General features: G+C 38.8%; 1 protein-coding gene across 1 annotated transcript in view; it reads left to right on the plus strand.

Annotated features, from left to right (window-relative positions):
- Positions 1 to 14,949, plus strand: part of LOC111225999 (glutamate receptor ionotropic, kainate 2-like) — a 356,655-nt gene that overhangs the window by 138,220 nt on the left and 203,486 nt on the right. The window contains exon 10 of the mRNA XM_022751076.1: positions 9,289 to 9,470. Within this exon, the coding sequence (XP_022606797.1) occupies positions 9,289 to 9,470 (182 nt within the window). The remainder of the gene's footprint in view (positions 1 to 9,288; positions 9,471 to 14,949) is intronic.

Consider the following 14,949-nt stretch of genomic DNA (forward strand, 5'->3'; position numbering starts at 1 on the left):
CCTTTTGTTGTTACTTTTCTATATAAGAAACAATCAAATATCATTAGACAAAGTCTTATTGTTACAAACTGGAGATTTTGCCTATATTCTCCAGTTGTCTGGTGTCCATTGGTTGATCCTCGGGAGCTGACCCTTTGACCTTTGGTCTGATTCTGTGTCTCTCTGGAATGCTAACAGCGTGGTCTGTTTGTGGGAGAAGGGTCCTTTATCTCTGTTTCCTATCAGTTTGATAGTTTGATGGTGGGAAGAGTCACAAAGTGTCAGCTGCGGGTCCGTAGCTCTGCATGTCCTTATAATGAACTTCCTTAATGGCTTGTGACTGATGCCAGGCCAGGTATGTACGCTACACCTGGTAAATCCTCAGTTCACAAAGAAATGTTGTCTGTTTCTTTGTGACGACTGCTAAAGTATCACACATAACCTTTACTGTCTTACCTTCTTACTTTCTCTAAGGTTTTTATTGGAACTGAGGATTACATATTTTTTGTGGTCTGTGGAAAATTCAGGACACTCAGGCGCATGAGATCTTTTAAATCCTGTTGTATAATATGAGCTTTTTCTTAAAAGGCCAATTTCCCCAGAGAGGAGGTGTGAATGAAAACTCCTGCAATGTGTCAAACAGCATGTCAGATGCCACACTGAAGTGGATTCGTGACTGTGGCTTCACACACTCATGAAGATACTTAAATGTTAACCTCAATGTTCAGGTGCTATTTGCTTTAGGAAGGTAGTGTTTTCATTTTCATTCTTTTTTCTTTTTTTGTGTTCATCTTTAAATGAATACATAATAATGACACTCATAATCACATAAATACATACCGACAAAAATATAGGAAAGAAACATGAAATTGTGAAATAATCAAATAGTTTGACTTCTTGCTCATTAACACATTTCATCACAGTCCTTTTTACACAGACAATACACCATTTTCCCAATGAGTATTTCTTTCATAATGCCTCTTTTCTTCAAAAACATATTTGCAGAGCCAATCATCTGATTTGCTGTCACTTTGAGTAAAACGGCCAATCACATAACTGTCTCTGCTGTGTGTCGACTGATAAACAAAGGGCTCTGTTTTTGTGGTCACATTCACCCTGTGATGACACACTGGCATTTTGTGAATCTTTTGGAGAGTCATTATTGTATTGGTTTAGTTGCAAAAATAACTGCTAATTATCTTGAAACAAAATAGTTGCCATTTTGTTTGTTGTAATATAAAGACATCATATGATGATTAATAATCTTGCACAAACACAGATTGGTCAGTTTAACTTACACAATCTATATCACATCCTGTTGTTCATCACAGCCACATGTCAACCTGTATTGTAATGAAATATTCAGGGCCTCCAGTTACCACTGCGGAGGACTGAGCAGTCCTGAGGTCATAACCCGTAACAAAAGCTGTGATTGTTTGAGTCTCTTTTTTTTAACGGAACTGTGTGAACTGTTTTCAATGCATCCATCTCCAACATGCCTGTTGCATGAGAAATTGTAAAATAATTAATCAAGATGACAAATTATCTGTGCACATAAATAAATGTCTGTTGCCAAGGCAGCACTACAATTGATGACTTAAAGAGGATGAAACTCAATCTGCCCCAGACCGTGTCCCGTCACCGGGATAGAGTCCAAAGACTTTCTGAATAAACATTTACATCATGAAAAAAACAAAAGCACAGTTAACTGTCATTGTGAAAAGAAGCAGAATGAAATATTGTTTCATAATCATGAGCTGGGTTTTAAAATATGAATGGATTATTTCACAATACAATAACGGCATCACCATCATTTCCATTACATTTGATTATGTAATGTCTTATTTACGGATTTAATCTTGATTACTTTGGTGATCATAATCCTTCACCCAGGGCATGATAAGGATCTTAAGTATAATGTTCTACAATGTTATATTTTGAAGCAAAGATCTCAGTAAATGCATCACATTGTAATTTTGAATGTTGAAAATCATGGCTGATACTTACTGAGATTTCAGGAGATTTCAAAAGTAATATTTGCTTAAACAGTTTGTGGTAAAACCTACCGGCCACTCCAGATGCTTGTGTTTAGTTGCTGATTTAATGAATGAATGTGTGACAGTGGCTGTATGAAGAGAAACAGGCTCCTCCCCTGTTCACACGCATTCGATCTATGTATTATATATCTTTGGCTACTTAGAAACTAAAGATATTTGCTCCCATTCCCAAATTAATAACTCTGAACTCATTTTGTGGTGAAAGAACAACTTTTTATAGCCTTTCCTGTGGTAAGCGTATATATGTGAAACTTGATGTTAATTGCAGAAATAAAGTGGTGTTTCAGGGAATGGGCTCTTTTCAGCGCAAATGATTTAGAGCTGGAGGAACTATGGTGTATCTAATAACAAAGACCATTTTTACTGTTGTGACTGGCCCACATTTCCACCCGGAGGTTTATTTATAGCAGCGGAACAGAAGCATGTTCTGCCTCCACATTCTTGAACAGCCATTAGAACCTTTGACTGGAGGCCTGCTTTAATCTTTCTCCAACGCGTTCCACGCATTTAATTGAACATAAATAAGCCAGCTGATGTGGCAAGGATCACATTAATAACCTTGACCCCGGGAGTCTGCAGCTCAGTGACTCATCAGCCGTTACTCCCATCATGCAACACTGTGCATTTGCCGTCTGGGGGAATCACTTTAATGTCTCTGTGGCTGATAATGATTGAGCAGCCCAGTAAAAGGAACTTTTCTTCCTTGTCGCCAGCGATACACTGGAGAGGGAGTTGGGAAGGGGAAGCTTGAGGGGCCGTTCCCTCACAAGGATATTTATCACGGGCGAGCCAAACTGTTTTACGCTCAGGAGACTCCCAGACAGCCCCGTAATAAACGCTTAGAGTGGATGAAATATTCATGCAGAGTTAAATATGGATCCTAGAACAGTCGCTGCACATTAAGCACCGTCAATACTGATCAGCGCCGGCACCCAAGCAGAGTGGAACGAGAGACGTCTGAAGAGAGAAAGGAAGAGCTGGAGAAGCGCTCTGACAGGTGTTTATGATGAGCGAGTGCAGCAGTCAGATGTGTCGGCCTGCTTTTATTGATGGTAACTAACTAACTGTAAAACAGAGATTGCTGCTCCAGCAGCAGGGGCTGATTTTTCTCCTCATACACTTGTATACTGTACATGCAGATTAAGCCAGATAAAATTCAGCTCATCACTCTGCGTCCCACAAGGTGTTGGAAGACCTCTACTCATACTTGCAGACATCAAGAATTTGTCAGACATGGTGGGCACCGCAGTGAAATCATGGGATCCTAAATGGATCAGCGTGAGTCCATCTGTCCATGCGTCTGTCCATCTGTCATGTACAGTAAATCAGATGCCACTGATTGGATTTTGTGCCAGTCCTTTGTTGCAAATTCTTACAAATACATTAATTGGCCTCACGTGAATGACATCTTTCAAGTTGTAAGGCTCAAGTCCAAGAGTTGACATAAGTTGTTGGTTATTAAATCTAAACTGAGTTGCAAGTTTTTGTTTGATAATTTGTTTGAGACTGTGGTTGTCAAATTCATGTGACTCCAGTCCACACCGCTGGCCCGTTGCCCAGAGACGCACTGAGAGCTATTTGTTCCTGCAGCACAAAGGGATGGCAGAAATCAAGGGTGCCAAAAACATGGTGTTGTCTGAAAATAATAACACATTTGTAAGGTAATATAACCAGTGGACAAACAAGAACAGATGTTTCCAACAGGGCCGTATAGCTGCCATTGTAGACAGAGCGTATTGGTTCTGGGAATTTGGATGTTAATGACATGAGGAGGTGTCAACATTCTACATATTAATTATACTTGATATTTTTTTAAGGCCAAATCTGACATTTTTAGATTAAATTATTAGATTGTTTAAATGTACTAAATGTATCTGGTCAAAATGTAAATAAATATCATGGTGACTGTGAACTAAGCAAACTCCTTACACCAGTTAAGACTATGAGATGCATTTGAAAGCTCTATAAAAAGTTATCTTCTGTTAACATGATCTAAAATAACGAGCAGCAACTCGAAAATAAAAATGAGATTTTTAGACCATAATGTAGAGAGACCTAATTTACTGCAAATGTATTTTTTTTTGATTAATTGTTAAATTATTTCAATTAATTATGTTTAAGGCAAAAATATTCACCAATATGTGTTTCTAACACATTACTCTATTAAAACACAAATAGCCATTGTGTTTACACATTTCTGTTTGTGTGCAGATCAGAGATATGATGTTAATTAACGAGCTTTAGAGTTGTTGGAAGGTACTGTATGTTGTGAGACTGTCCTCCCAAAAGGAACAACAGCATCAGTCGTCTTAGCTTGTGCCCCCAAACAACTTGTTTTTACACGTGTTTACATCATAGACTGTAAATAAAGATGGATGTAGCCTCTATGATGTCACCCACAGGATTCTGAAGCTCAGAGTGAGCTGCTCCACCGCCGCCATTTTGCCTCGGTGCATGCTGGTTTAATAACCATGGCGAACATGCTCTCTCGTTAGCATTGTCAGCACAGCTGGATGTCTGGGCATCTTGCTCTAAGGCTAATACAAGGCCAAGGCAAATTTGTTTGTTGGCTAATTAGCTAGTTAACAACCTAAGCTAACAAGGCGGTATAGTGAGTGCAGACACTGATAATGCTAAATAAATAAAATAATAGTAGAACTTCACTCACCTCAAAAAACAGGAGCACACTAACTCATGTTCTGTTTGTCAAGTAACCAACAACAACACATATTATCTGTCTGGTATTAACATGAAAAATCCTCCACAAAGACCAACACCACAAACACAGAGAGGTCACGTTCTGTGACTCCAATTAGCCGAGTTGATGCCTAACAGACGGCTAGCAGCTAGGACAGAGCAGCTGGCCAACTGTGACGGCACCCACCTGTCACTCAAAGCAGCCACGACCTCAGTTATACATAATTTTAAGACTTAATAAAATTTAAATGGGTGAGTTATATAAAAGTTCTCCCCCAGTACATTTGTCATGAATGAGGAAATTAGCTTTAGAGTCCAAAACTGTTTTTGTACCAGGCTGTAAACATTCATTTCTGCTGTAAAGTTGGACATTTTAACATGGGAGTCTATGGGGATTGACTCACTGTTGGAGCCAGACTCTAGTGGTCATTAGAGGAACTGCAGATTTTAACAATGCTGGCTTGAGGTACAAGATATTCCTGTGGCAAAAGCCCTCTAGTGGCATTAGTAATGGGTTGAAAGGGGGAAGTCAGGTGATGTTACAGAGTGACACAGTCCTCGTAGACTGGATGGGTGGGTCAACAAAACAAGACTTCAAATTGACAGTCAATTGACGAAATAAAATACATCTTAATATCTTAACAGATTGTTATTAGCTATGTACGGTATACACAGCTAATAACATGCTTTTTCAAATGACAAACAGGTGGAATAATGCTCAGTTTGCAGTCGAGACTGTCCTATAAAAAATGTTCCCACAGGTCGAGTAAATAAATCTGATAGGCAGTAATAATGTTGAGCAAGTTGAATTACTACTTATTCCACTTATTTGTCAGTGGTGTCTAAATAGAGAGCGAGAGTGATCACACACACACACACACACACACACACAGTGGCAGGAGTGAAGCCTCTCTCTACACAAGGCAGTGGTTATTTTAATTTCATTGTTATAAAGGCGATGCCCTGCTTGTCCAGGAACACTAAAAAGCTTTACGTTTTGCGTATAAATTCATCCATTAACTGTACAGCTGATACGTGATTAGAAAAGAGCAGAGGAGGAGAATCCCTCTGACCGGCGCTGAGAGATGTGTTTGAGGAATGAACAGCCGGGCCACTGCTCATGTGAGACAGAGTCAATCTGACCATCGGGCAAACCGGGACAAATCCTGCAGGGCTGCTGCATTGGTGGACGAGTGGAATACACAAACAGCCATTCAGGGTTTTTTTTTTTACTCGCCTTGTGTGTTTCACTATTTTTAGAGTATTGTTTTTACACATAAATGTAGTTGCTACAGCTGGTTCTCCGAAAGACATGGGGCTCTGTGATACAGAGTCTGCTGTGTTTATATTGCACATAATAGAGTTCCTGTGATCAGCTGAGCTGTTGTGAAGCATGGCCAAGGAGTCACTTTGTCATGCAGTGGTTAATGCAACACTGCCAGTGTCTCACAGGTCAACACTCTGGGGATATCATCATCAGTGTGCGACAGAGTGTTTGATTTAATGGACACCAGCAACTTACTGCTGGAGCTGTAGCAGACTGCAGGCTGGTTTCCCACAGTGCAGTGCACTCATGTGGAAGCAGGAAGTAAACAAATAATGCCATAGGCCAAACAGCTGGGGACGGAGGGCTGTGGGCAGAGACACAGGAGACTGCTGTGCTGCGCTACATTCATGTTTCTGTTTGGAGACGTACAGACTGATACTTGGCTAGTATTTAAAATAGCATCTGGTCCAGTCAGTATGAACTCAATTGTGATGAATAGTAGTTTAATTGATTACTTGTGACCATTTAGTTTTCAAATTAGTCAGAGTAGAATCACTGTAACTTTTCACTGTATATAAAAATCTGTTACATCTTTAACCTGAATTTCATCTTTTTGAAGTTTACCTTAAAATATTTTGGTTTAAAGTGTGAATAAAAAGCAAGGGGATAACAGCACATGGTAGTATTTGAAGCAGAGGTAGCGGTAAGTTGGTGTTGGATTTTGAAATTATTGCAACATAAGCACAACTACACAAAATATTCACATTACAATAAAGGTTACATTTGAATCCTTCTTTTTATAAACACCAGACCCAAGATAGAGTGAATCTATTTTCCTATTAGAGACTGATATCAATTGTCTACACAAATGTTCTTCTTCATCTGTGGTGGCTGGTGACTGGCAACCTGAGGACGGGCCAAGTGTGTAGCAAGATTTATCATATAATTTACTATTAATTGTGCATTTTAATAGCGTGCCACAGGGATAATGTATTTTTATAGGCTAACCTTGATGTTAGCGTCACCGTGGTTCCCTCCACTAAAAGCCGTTGATATTTTTCAATTGTCTTTTGGATTATTACAGAAAATAAACAATAGTAATCATACTGACAGGTTTTGTTCAGCAGGATCATCTTCACTAATGAACACCACTACAAAAGCCTTTCCACTTACAAAGTTAGTGACAGTTTGTATAAACACAACGCTGCTGTAAATGTGGACTGGTGAGTAGATTGGTTTTCATGTTCAACATGAAATCAGAACTGGGGATATTTACCGACGTATTTTATATCGTAAAATTCGAAAATATCTTGAGCTTGTGTTAAACACAGACCTGATTTCAGTCATCGAACCACAAACTCATTCAAAGAACCAGAGACTTCAGGACGAGGGAACAGGAGGAGCTAAAATGCAACTAATTTCCAGGTTTTCTAGCTTTCAGCACATTGGAAAAATGACATTAACACAAACATTTACATTAATATTATTATTAATATCAAATATATCAGAAGAAAAAAAAACAATATATCAAAATCACCATATTATTAAGACTGTTTGATGATGATTGTAAACAGAGTTCAGAGATATGCTGATACATTTCAGGCCTCAGCCCAGTCTGAGCTCACCCAATCTGACCCACTAACAAAACTAAAATTAGACTGACAACTACTTCCACATTCACATTCACTGTGGTATCTTCCCCGTTCCCAGCATCATATATGTGTGATCTGTCATCTCTGGTAAACATGAAAACAAACAAGAATGCTCCTGTCAGGTTGTTGTCCCTCTCCCCACATCAACATCAGGTTCATTATCTGAGTAAATCTTTTTTTTTTTCCTATTTTGTTTGTTTGTCCGTGTACACCTTTAACAGAAGCTCATTTAACATATTAGCACACGTAATGGCATCCATAAGTTAAGCATTTATCTGTAAATCTGCAGCATACAGTTAGCTTGTATTGTCTGTCACTGAGAACAGGCCCGTGGTATTTAACATAATATTTATATGCATGTTATGTTCGGGCATGAGTGGCTCTGGGGCCATGAAAAAGAAGTGCAGCGCTTTCCAAAATGCATATGATGGTTATGAAATAGACTCTTTTCTGATCTGCCACCACTATGTTTGAAGTTTGGTTTGCTTTAGGCACAAAAGCTACTTTGGTTTAAAGAAACCAGCATTGACTGTTGGCTGAAAACAATATGTAAGTGGTCCCACATTCCCCATCTGAGGTTTTGTCATGCTTCTTCTACCATTACTTCTGATAGTCAACAGACATGATTTCCAGGTTTTGTCAAGTAAACATAGGTTGTGTGAAGGCCTTTGATCAACAGACTGATGCTGTTGTTTTTGTCTAGAAGACTGTCTATATGCAAAACATCCACCAATCTGATGCACACACACTGCATTTTAACCAACTAGAAACAGAACATTCATCATCAGGCGTGCAGTTGAAAAATAATCTTAACCTGTATGAAGAAAAGCTTGCATAAAGGAAAAAACTGCACCGAGCACAAAATCCATTCTATGAAAAAAAACCCCCGCTCTGCCCCTCTGTATCTCTGACATATACATATTCTTCAGCTGTAACACGGAGATGATTGATCAGCTACTGAGAGGAGAAATACTTATTGGATGTCACAGCAGAGGCTTATCTGTCAAAATTAAGATGTTTGTGCTTCAGCTGAAGTCCCAGTCAATTTCCTCAGCAAGGTTGACTTCACACATATCCTATACACAACAGTGAGCAGCATACAGAGGAAGAGAGGGATCAATAGTGAGCACAGAATCAATGTCATCTATGATGAATGATGAATGTCAGGTAATGTGCAGTATTGATATATGTCTTTGTTCCCTTGTGTTTGTAAGAATATTTATATAGTTGGATCAAGGTCTGCTAATACTGAGACTAAAAGATGTTTAGATGCAGAGTGGGTGATATCAGAATGACACAAGGAGATGGAAAGAAAAAAAAATCTTGTGTTTAGGATGGAGAATAGAAGGAGAGGGCATAGAAGAGAAATTGATTTCATTAAAAATGAACTGACAACAAAAATATATCCTTGCAGCTCTAATTTTAACTACCACTGCCAAATGTATCAGGAGTAGTTGTTACCTCAATTGCTGTGCAAAGACATATATTTTGACATTACCTTTTTTTGAAATGTATTGCCCTCATGGGAGCAGGACTGCAATGATTGCAATTGTGCAAATTTTTCAAATAGCAACGGTTGTTGAGGCGAAAGAAAAGGTGAAAATGTTTTTTTTTCTCTTTGTGGATTTCACTACAGGTCTTATTCGGTTGCAAGAACTTATAAAGGCGCCGTCCCGGTACAACATCCGGTTAAAGATACGGCAGCTGCCTGCAGAGACCAAGGATGCCAAGCCGCTGTTAAAGGAGATGAAGAGGGGGAAGGAGTTCCACATCATCTTTGATTGTGGCCATGAAATGGCTGCTGGGATCCTGAAGCAGGTGTGTGTGTGTGTGTGTGTGTGTCTGTCTGTGTGTGTGTGTGTGTGTCTGTCTGTGTGTGTGTGTGTGTGTGTGTGTGTGTCTGTGTGTGTGTGTATCTGTGTGTCTTATTCATGAGGTCTGAAAACCGGGACTCTATAGTTGTGGAGTCCAGCAGCTTTGTGGGGATTTCTGGACTAATTTAAATCACTGTTTGAGGGTTAAGACCTGGTTTTAGGGTTAGGTCTGAAATTAGGTCTAGGTTGGGGTTAGGGGCTCAGTTGTGATGGTCAAATTTGGGGTAAGGAGCGAGTGAATGCATTATGTCAGTGACCAAAAAGAAAGACTCAGAGCTCTCAAAGCTTGGGTAGTGATGTTGTGTCACATGACCAACCACGTGGTTGAGCTTGTATTTAACTTTGTATTCTTGCATTCATGTAGTGTCATATCATCTTGAATGACTGTTGGGTTTCTCTCTCTTGACCTTATCCTGTAAAGTGCCTACAGATAATGTATATTATGATTTGGTGCTATATAAATAAGATGAATTGAACGTTCTGTCAAAAATATTCTCGTTTAGAGATGTTCGTAGTCATCTTGAGTAATATCTTTTTTCAAACATCAGCTGAGTGGAAAGACTTGAAGAGAGTGAATACACAGTTTTCTCTATTAGAGTAAACCATATATTTAAAACCTTATACAGGTTATATACATGATGTGATATATGTATCTCAAAATTACCATTAATTGTCATTATGTGTGCTAACAGCCATTAGGCTCAGCAATGTTGACAAAAAAAAAACCACATCCAGTAACTGACTACTTCAGTTCATTGCTATATTAATGCTACAGTTGATCTTTTAGAATATGAATGTAGTGTCACTTTTTTGGTATTCCATTAGATAGTCTACATCAATATGATCATTGCTGATCAACACTCACCAAACAGACAAAGCAAATGTTACAACAAATGTTGTGTATCCTACACAATTACTGTCTTTTCATCTGACCTAGCTGACTGTGAAGCCTGTGCTGCAGATATTTTTCTAATACTCATCTAGGTCTATAAAATGACCTGTTACATGGCAGCTCATAATATTTCCTAAATCATTTCACACTAACACTAATCCTGTTGGTGGAATAAAATTCAGCTCTAGTCAGTTTTCACGTGTTAGTTTATTAAGTCTGTTAATCTGTTCATTTGCTGGGGTGGTAATTATTGCTCAATCAAATCATCTTACCTTACTAAAATCCTTTGTAAACACTGAAACCTGTTTGATGGTTTCATTCCACAGTGGAGATGGAGAATAGTTCCGGAGTCAATGGAGATGTCATCACTCTTAATTCACTCTGCTCCCAGGCCTAACTAAGGCAACTTAGAGTTAATGAGAAAACCAACATGTTTTTGTGCCCTAAACTGTTAAAGTAATGGGTAATGGCATTGGATGGATATTGCTTCTATAATGCTTAAAACTTTCAGAGAACAAACATGTGTTCAGTCTCTTTTAATGATCCTGTGTGGCTAACAAGTAATATTGAAATCCAATATATGAAGTTTTGCCTGTGTACACTACACCTCCTCTGGCATACGGTATATAGAGTGTATGGTATACTCTGTGGAAACAACAAGATTTGTATGCATGCTAATGTTACAAATAACATTAATTAATTAATAACTAATAACTGTACCTCCGTGCTCCTCTAGTGCAGCAGGCAAATAAGTGATTTTATTCATTTATTTTTCTGTGTTTTATGCTTTAATTAAATATAAATGTTAATACTGTGCTGTAATAGTAAGGCTAACAGACTTCACCCTGCAACACAAACATTTTTAATTTACTTGTGTTAGGATGGGGCCTCTCTGCTTTTAACCTGTGCTGCTAATGTTTTGAGACACTCACTGTTCATTAGCTTGAAGAGCTAACTGTGTCTGTTGTCTGTTTGTTTCTCTGTTACAATTACAACTGCTACTAGCTGCTGTTTCTTGCTGGAGTATATGTCGTGTTAGCTAGCCAGAGCTGACAGATGTCTATCAACAGTGTAGCGTGAATACCACAATTTAGAATTTTCTCTTGTTAAAAAGGGGGCACCAGTCCTCAGAGAGGAAAACTTGATTAAAGTTATGGATTAGTTTGATCAATCTCACATCAAGAGTTGTGATTTCTTGATTAAATCGATCTCCGATCTCCACTTTAAGAAAACACAGGGCAACAACTGGGTCAAGTTATTAAGATTTATTTACTAACTGTGCACAGGTGAAATACAATGAACAATGATAATTAATATGAAACTATATCAAGCAATACCTATTTCTACCAGCTGAATTAGCAATAATGTTGGGTGATGGGGGAAGAGAATAAATTTGGTTATGTGTAGCGTATTTACTCTTAACAACAAGGAATTATAGTTATAAGGTAACTAAGGAAACTAAGATTATTTTTACATCAACCCAGTTAAAAGCAGAAGATGGAGTTACCTTGATCTTGGCTGGAGCCCAGGAGTTAAGGTTGCCAGGTAATTGGGGCGCCACGCCAAGTGGTTCTCTCGGACAACTGTTGCCAGGGGTGACGGGCTCTGCCGATGTCTCGGTGGGTTCAATGTCGGTGCAGTCTGCCAGTCTTCCGTAAGCACTCTCGAGATCTGGTCAGCCGGTCCTGGTCAGGCGTGTAGCCGGAGGTTGACATCAGAATAAGCTTTCGCGTTTAATTGACTTTTGCCAGATAACTTTGGAAGGAATTGGGGGACTTTGACAATTATCGCCACCCCTTAGGTTTTCCCTCTCTTTTATTTGTTTCAATAGAGAAAGAGAGAAAAAAAATCTTAAGTTTGTTTTATTTAATTTGGTTTTACATGCAAGTGTTGTACATTCTACTCCCGCCATGCCCCATTAATATTTAATAACAGCCTACCATGAACTACATAGCTATTGCTTGGAATATACAACTGGACTAATGAATTATCATGGGTTAATAGTAACACTAGAATACATTTATTAACACAAAGATAACAATTCTTAATCACTGAAATACATGGCTAAAGCTATACATCAAATAGTAATAGTAAAGTGATGTATTTGATTGTTTATCGGTTAATTCCCTAGAGGATAAGGGACCCAGAGTGGTCCCTAGATGGCGAGTATTGTAACGTGGTGGATACTTACTTCAGAATTGATAAAAATATATCCCTTTGGGCCACAGAAATTAATTTTGGACTATAATTCATAATTCAGGTTGGAATGTAGGATGGTTTATGCAGGGGTCTGTGATTCCTCATGAGACCCCCCTTTGGGTATGAGGGGTGTTAAAGGTGACAGTAGTGTTTTCTCTTGAGAGAAATTCGTCCATATTGTGAATTCTAATGGCTTAGCACCTTAATAATGCTAAATGTCCCTTTTCATGTTGCTTGATAAGAGGTGGCACCCACCTATCAATCTCATGTGAGTCTCATTGTTGCAACATGGACTCAGTGACATTCTGTGGGGAGTGTGTGTGTTGTGTTCGTCTCCCATTTGTTGTGGGGGGTGTTAATTCGGAATGAGTTCCATGAACTAGCCATAAATTCCAAAGATATCTTAAAAGCTTAGTTAAATTCGGTGAGGTGAGAGGAACTCATTTCATCCCTGTTTTCAGTCCAGGTGATAGTGTGATGGTGAGAAAGAAACTCTTCCTCTTCCTATAATCCAGAGCACCCCAGTGTCCTTACCATAACCCTTGTCTCCGGTTACTGGCGCCAACCAGTAACCGCTACAACAGTGACGTGGTAAAAACAGCATTTTGAAAATGCGAGGAGGAACAGAGTGTGAAAGACAAGAGAGGACACTGCAAATTAACAGTTATAAGTAGTGCTCTCATTTTACAAGTAATACAATGATTTGATACAATGATTTGTTCACAAATCATTGATAGTTAAAAATCGCTCCCTAAGAAAATGAAAAACAAGCCAAGTTAAAAAAAGCATTGTTTGAACATGGCTAATATTAATCACATTACTTAAATGTGTTAATATTATATTATGGGGCGTCGTGTGGCGCAGTGGTCTAAGCAGGTGCCCCATGTGTAGAGGCTACAGTCCTCGCTGCAGTTGGCCCCGGTTCGAGTCCCGCATCAGACGGCCTTTGCTGCATGTCATTCCCCCTCTCTCTGCCTCCCCATTTCCCTTTCTCTCTCTACTGCACTATTAATAAAGGCATAAAAAGCCCAAAAAATGTGTTAATATTAGATATGAAATGATCACATTACAATTCAAACTTAAGTCATTTCTCAATTAAGCCAGACAGTGCATTGCTTATTACAAGCTGATAAGGGCCTGCAGTGCTAATGGTCCAGGCTAAAAATGGGTGTATTTAATTCTGTTCAACTCAAAAATGCTGGTAAAGACAGAAAGTCCCAATTGGTCAAGTAATGCTAACATACTAACATTGATCCCTCACCGGTTTCCCACCTTTGAATGCTGCTAGTTTTGCTTGATTGGGAGTCTGGCTACATCCACAACTTGTGATGGAACTCGTGATATTGTGCTCCTACCAGTTGTGCTCTATCATCTTCTTCCACATAATTTAACCTCCTTGGACAGACTGAAATATCCTGTGATAATGACACATTTACATGAGATGACGAGATATCTTAAGATAATAACACTATTCATTTCACAATTATGGCCTTTGTATCCATACTGTGAGGAATGGAGTGAAGGTATGTACAATGGACTTGGTGTAGACATTTTTTTCCAGTCCATCACTGCATACTAAAGACATACTTAGCTTCTAATCCAAAACAAGCAATTTAGTAGCAAACTGGTCACAGCTTTTCAGAAATGACACTCTTATTTAGTCTACAGATCTGGGGATCAGTGAGTAAAACCAGCCTGAAGGAGCTAGCAGTCCCACAAAAACTATTTCAAGTGCTCTTTTGTAGGATTTTCCCTCTTGATAAGAGTTACACTTGCATACAAAGATTCAGTACTTTGGACTTTTAAGATCTAACTTCAAAAATGAACATCAGTTACACTTCAGATTGTGTAGGGTGCTGCTTTAACTTGCAGGAAGAAAAGGTAACTAGATTTGACTCTTTCTCATTTCTAAACAATGTCTTTATCATGCATGTCAAGAATATCATTCTGCATGAAAGAGGACTTTTGCAATGAGTAACTCAGTTAACAAGCATCTCTTGCTTGTAGGATTTATCAAATATTTAAGACAACATGATTCACCCCCAGCACTCTGTCTATCTCCTAGGGATTTTAATCAATGCCTGAGTGGTAGATTGCTATGGAAGGTCAAGGACTCCTTTCATTAATAATGTCATAGAGAAACCCTGCTAATGAGAGGTAATGAAAGACTTAACTGTCTTGCTCTGATATTCTCATTACGCGACACACCATTAAGTTAGAGATTGTAAGTACTCCTCATCAGCTGTCAGCCAAATACTGTAGACACAAGGACAACAACATGTTGATTTCTGTGTTTCTAGTACAGAGATTGGCCCGAGACGTGTTGCCCAAA

Source organism: Seriola dumerili, unplaced genomic scaffold (assembly GCF_002260705.1).
Source record: "Seriola dumerili isolate Sdu_G_001 unplaced genomic scaffold, Sdu_1.0 BDQW01000016.1, whole genome shotgun sequence".
In the NCBI taxonomy this organism is placed as follows: Eukaryota; Metazoa; Chordata; class Actinopteri; order Carangiformes; family Carangidae; genus Seriola; species Seriola dumerili.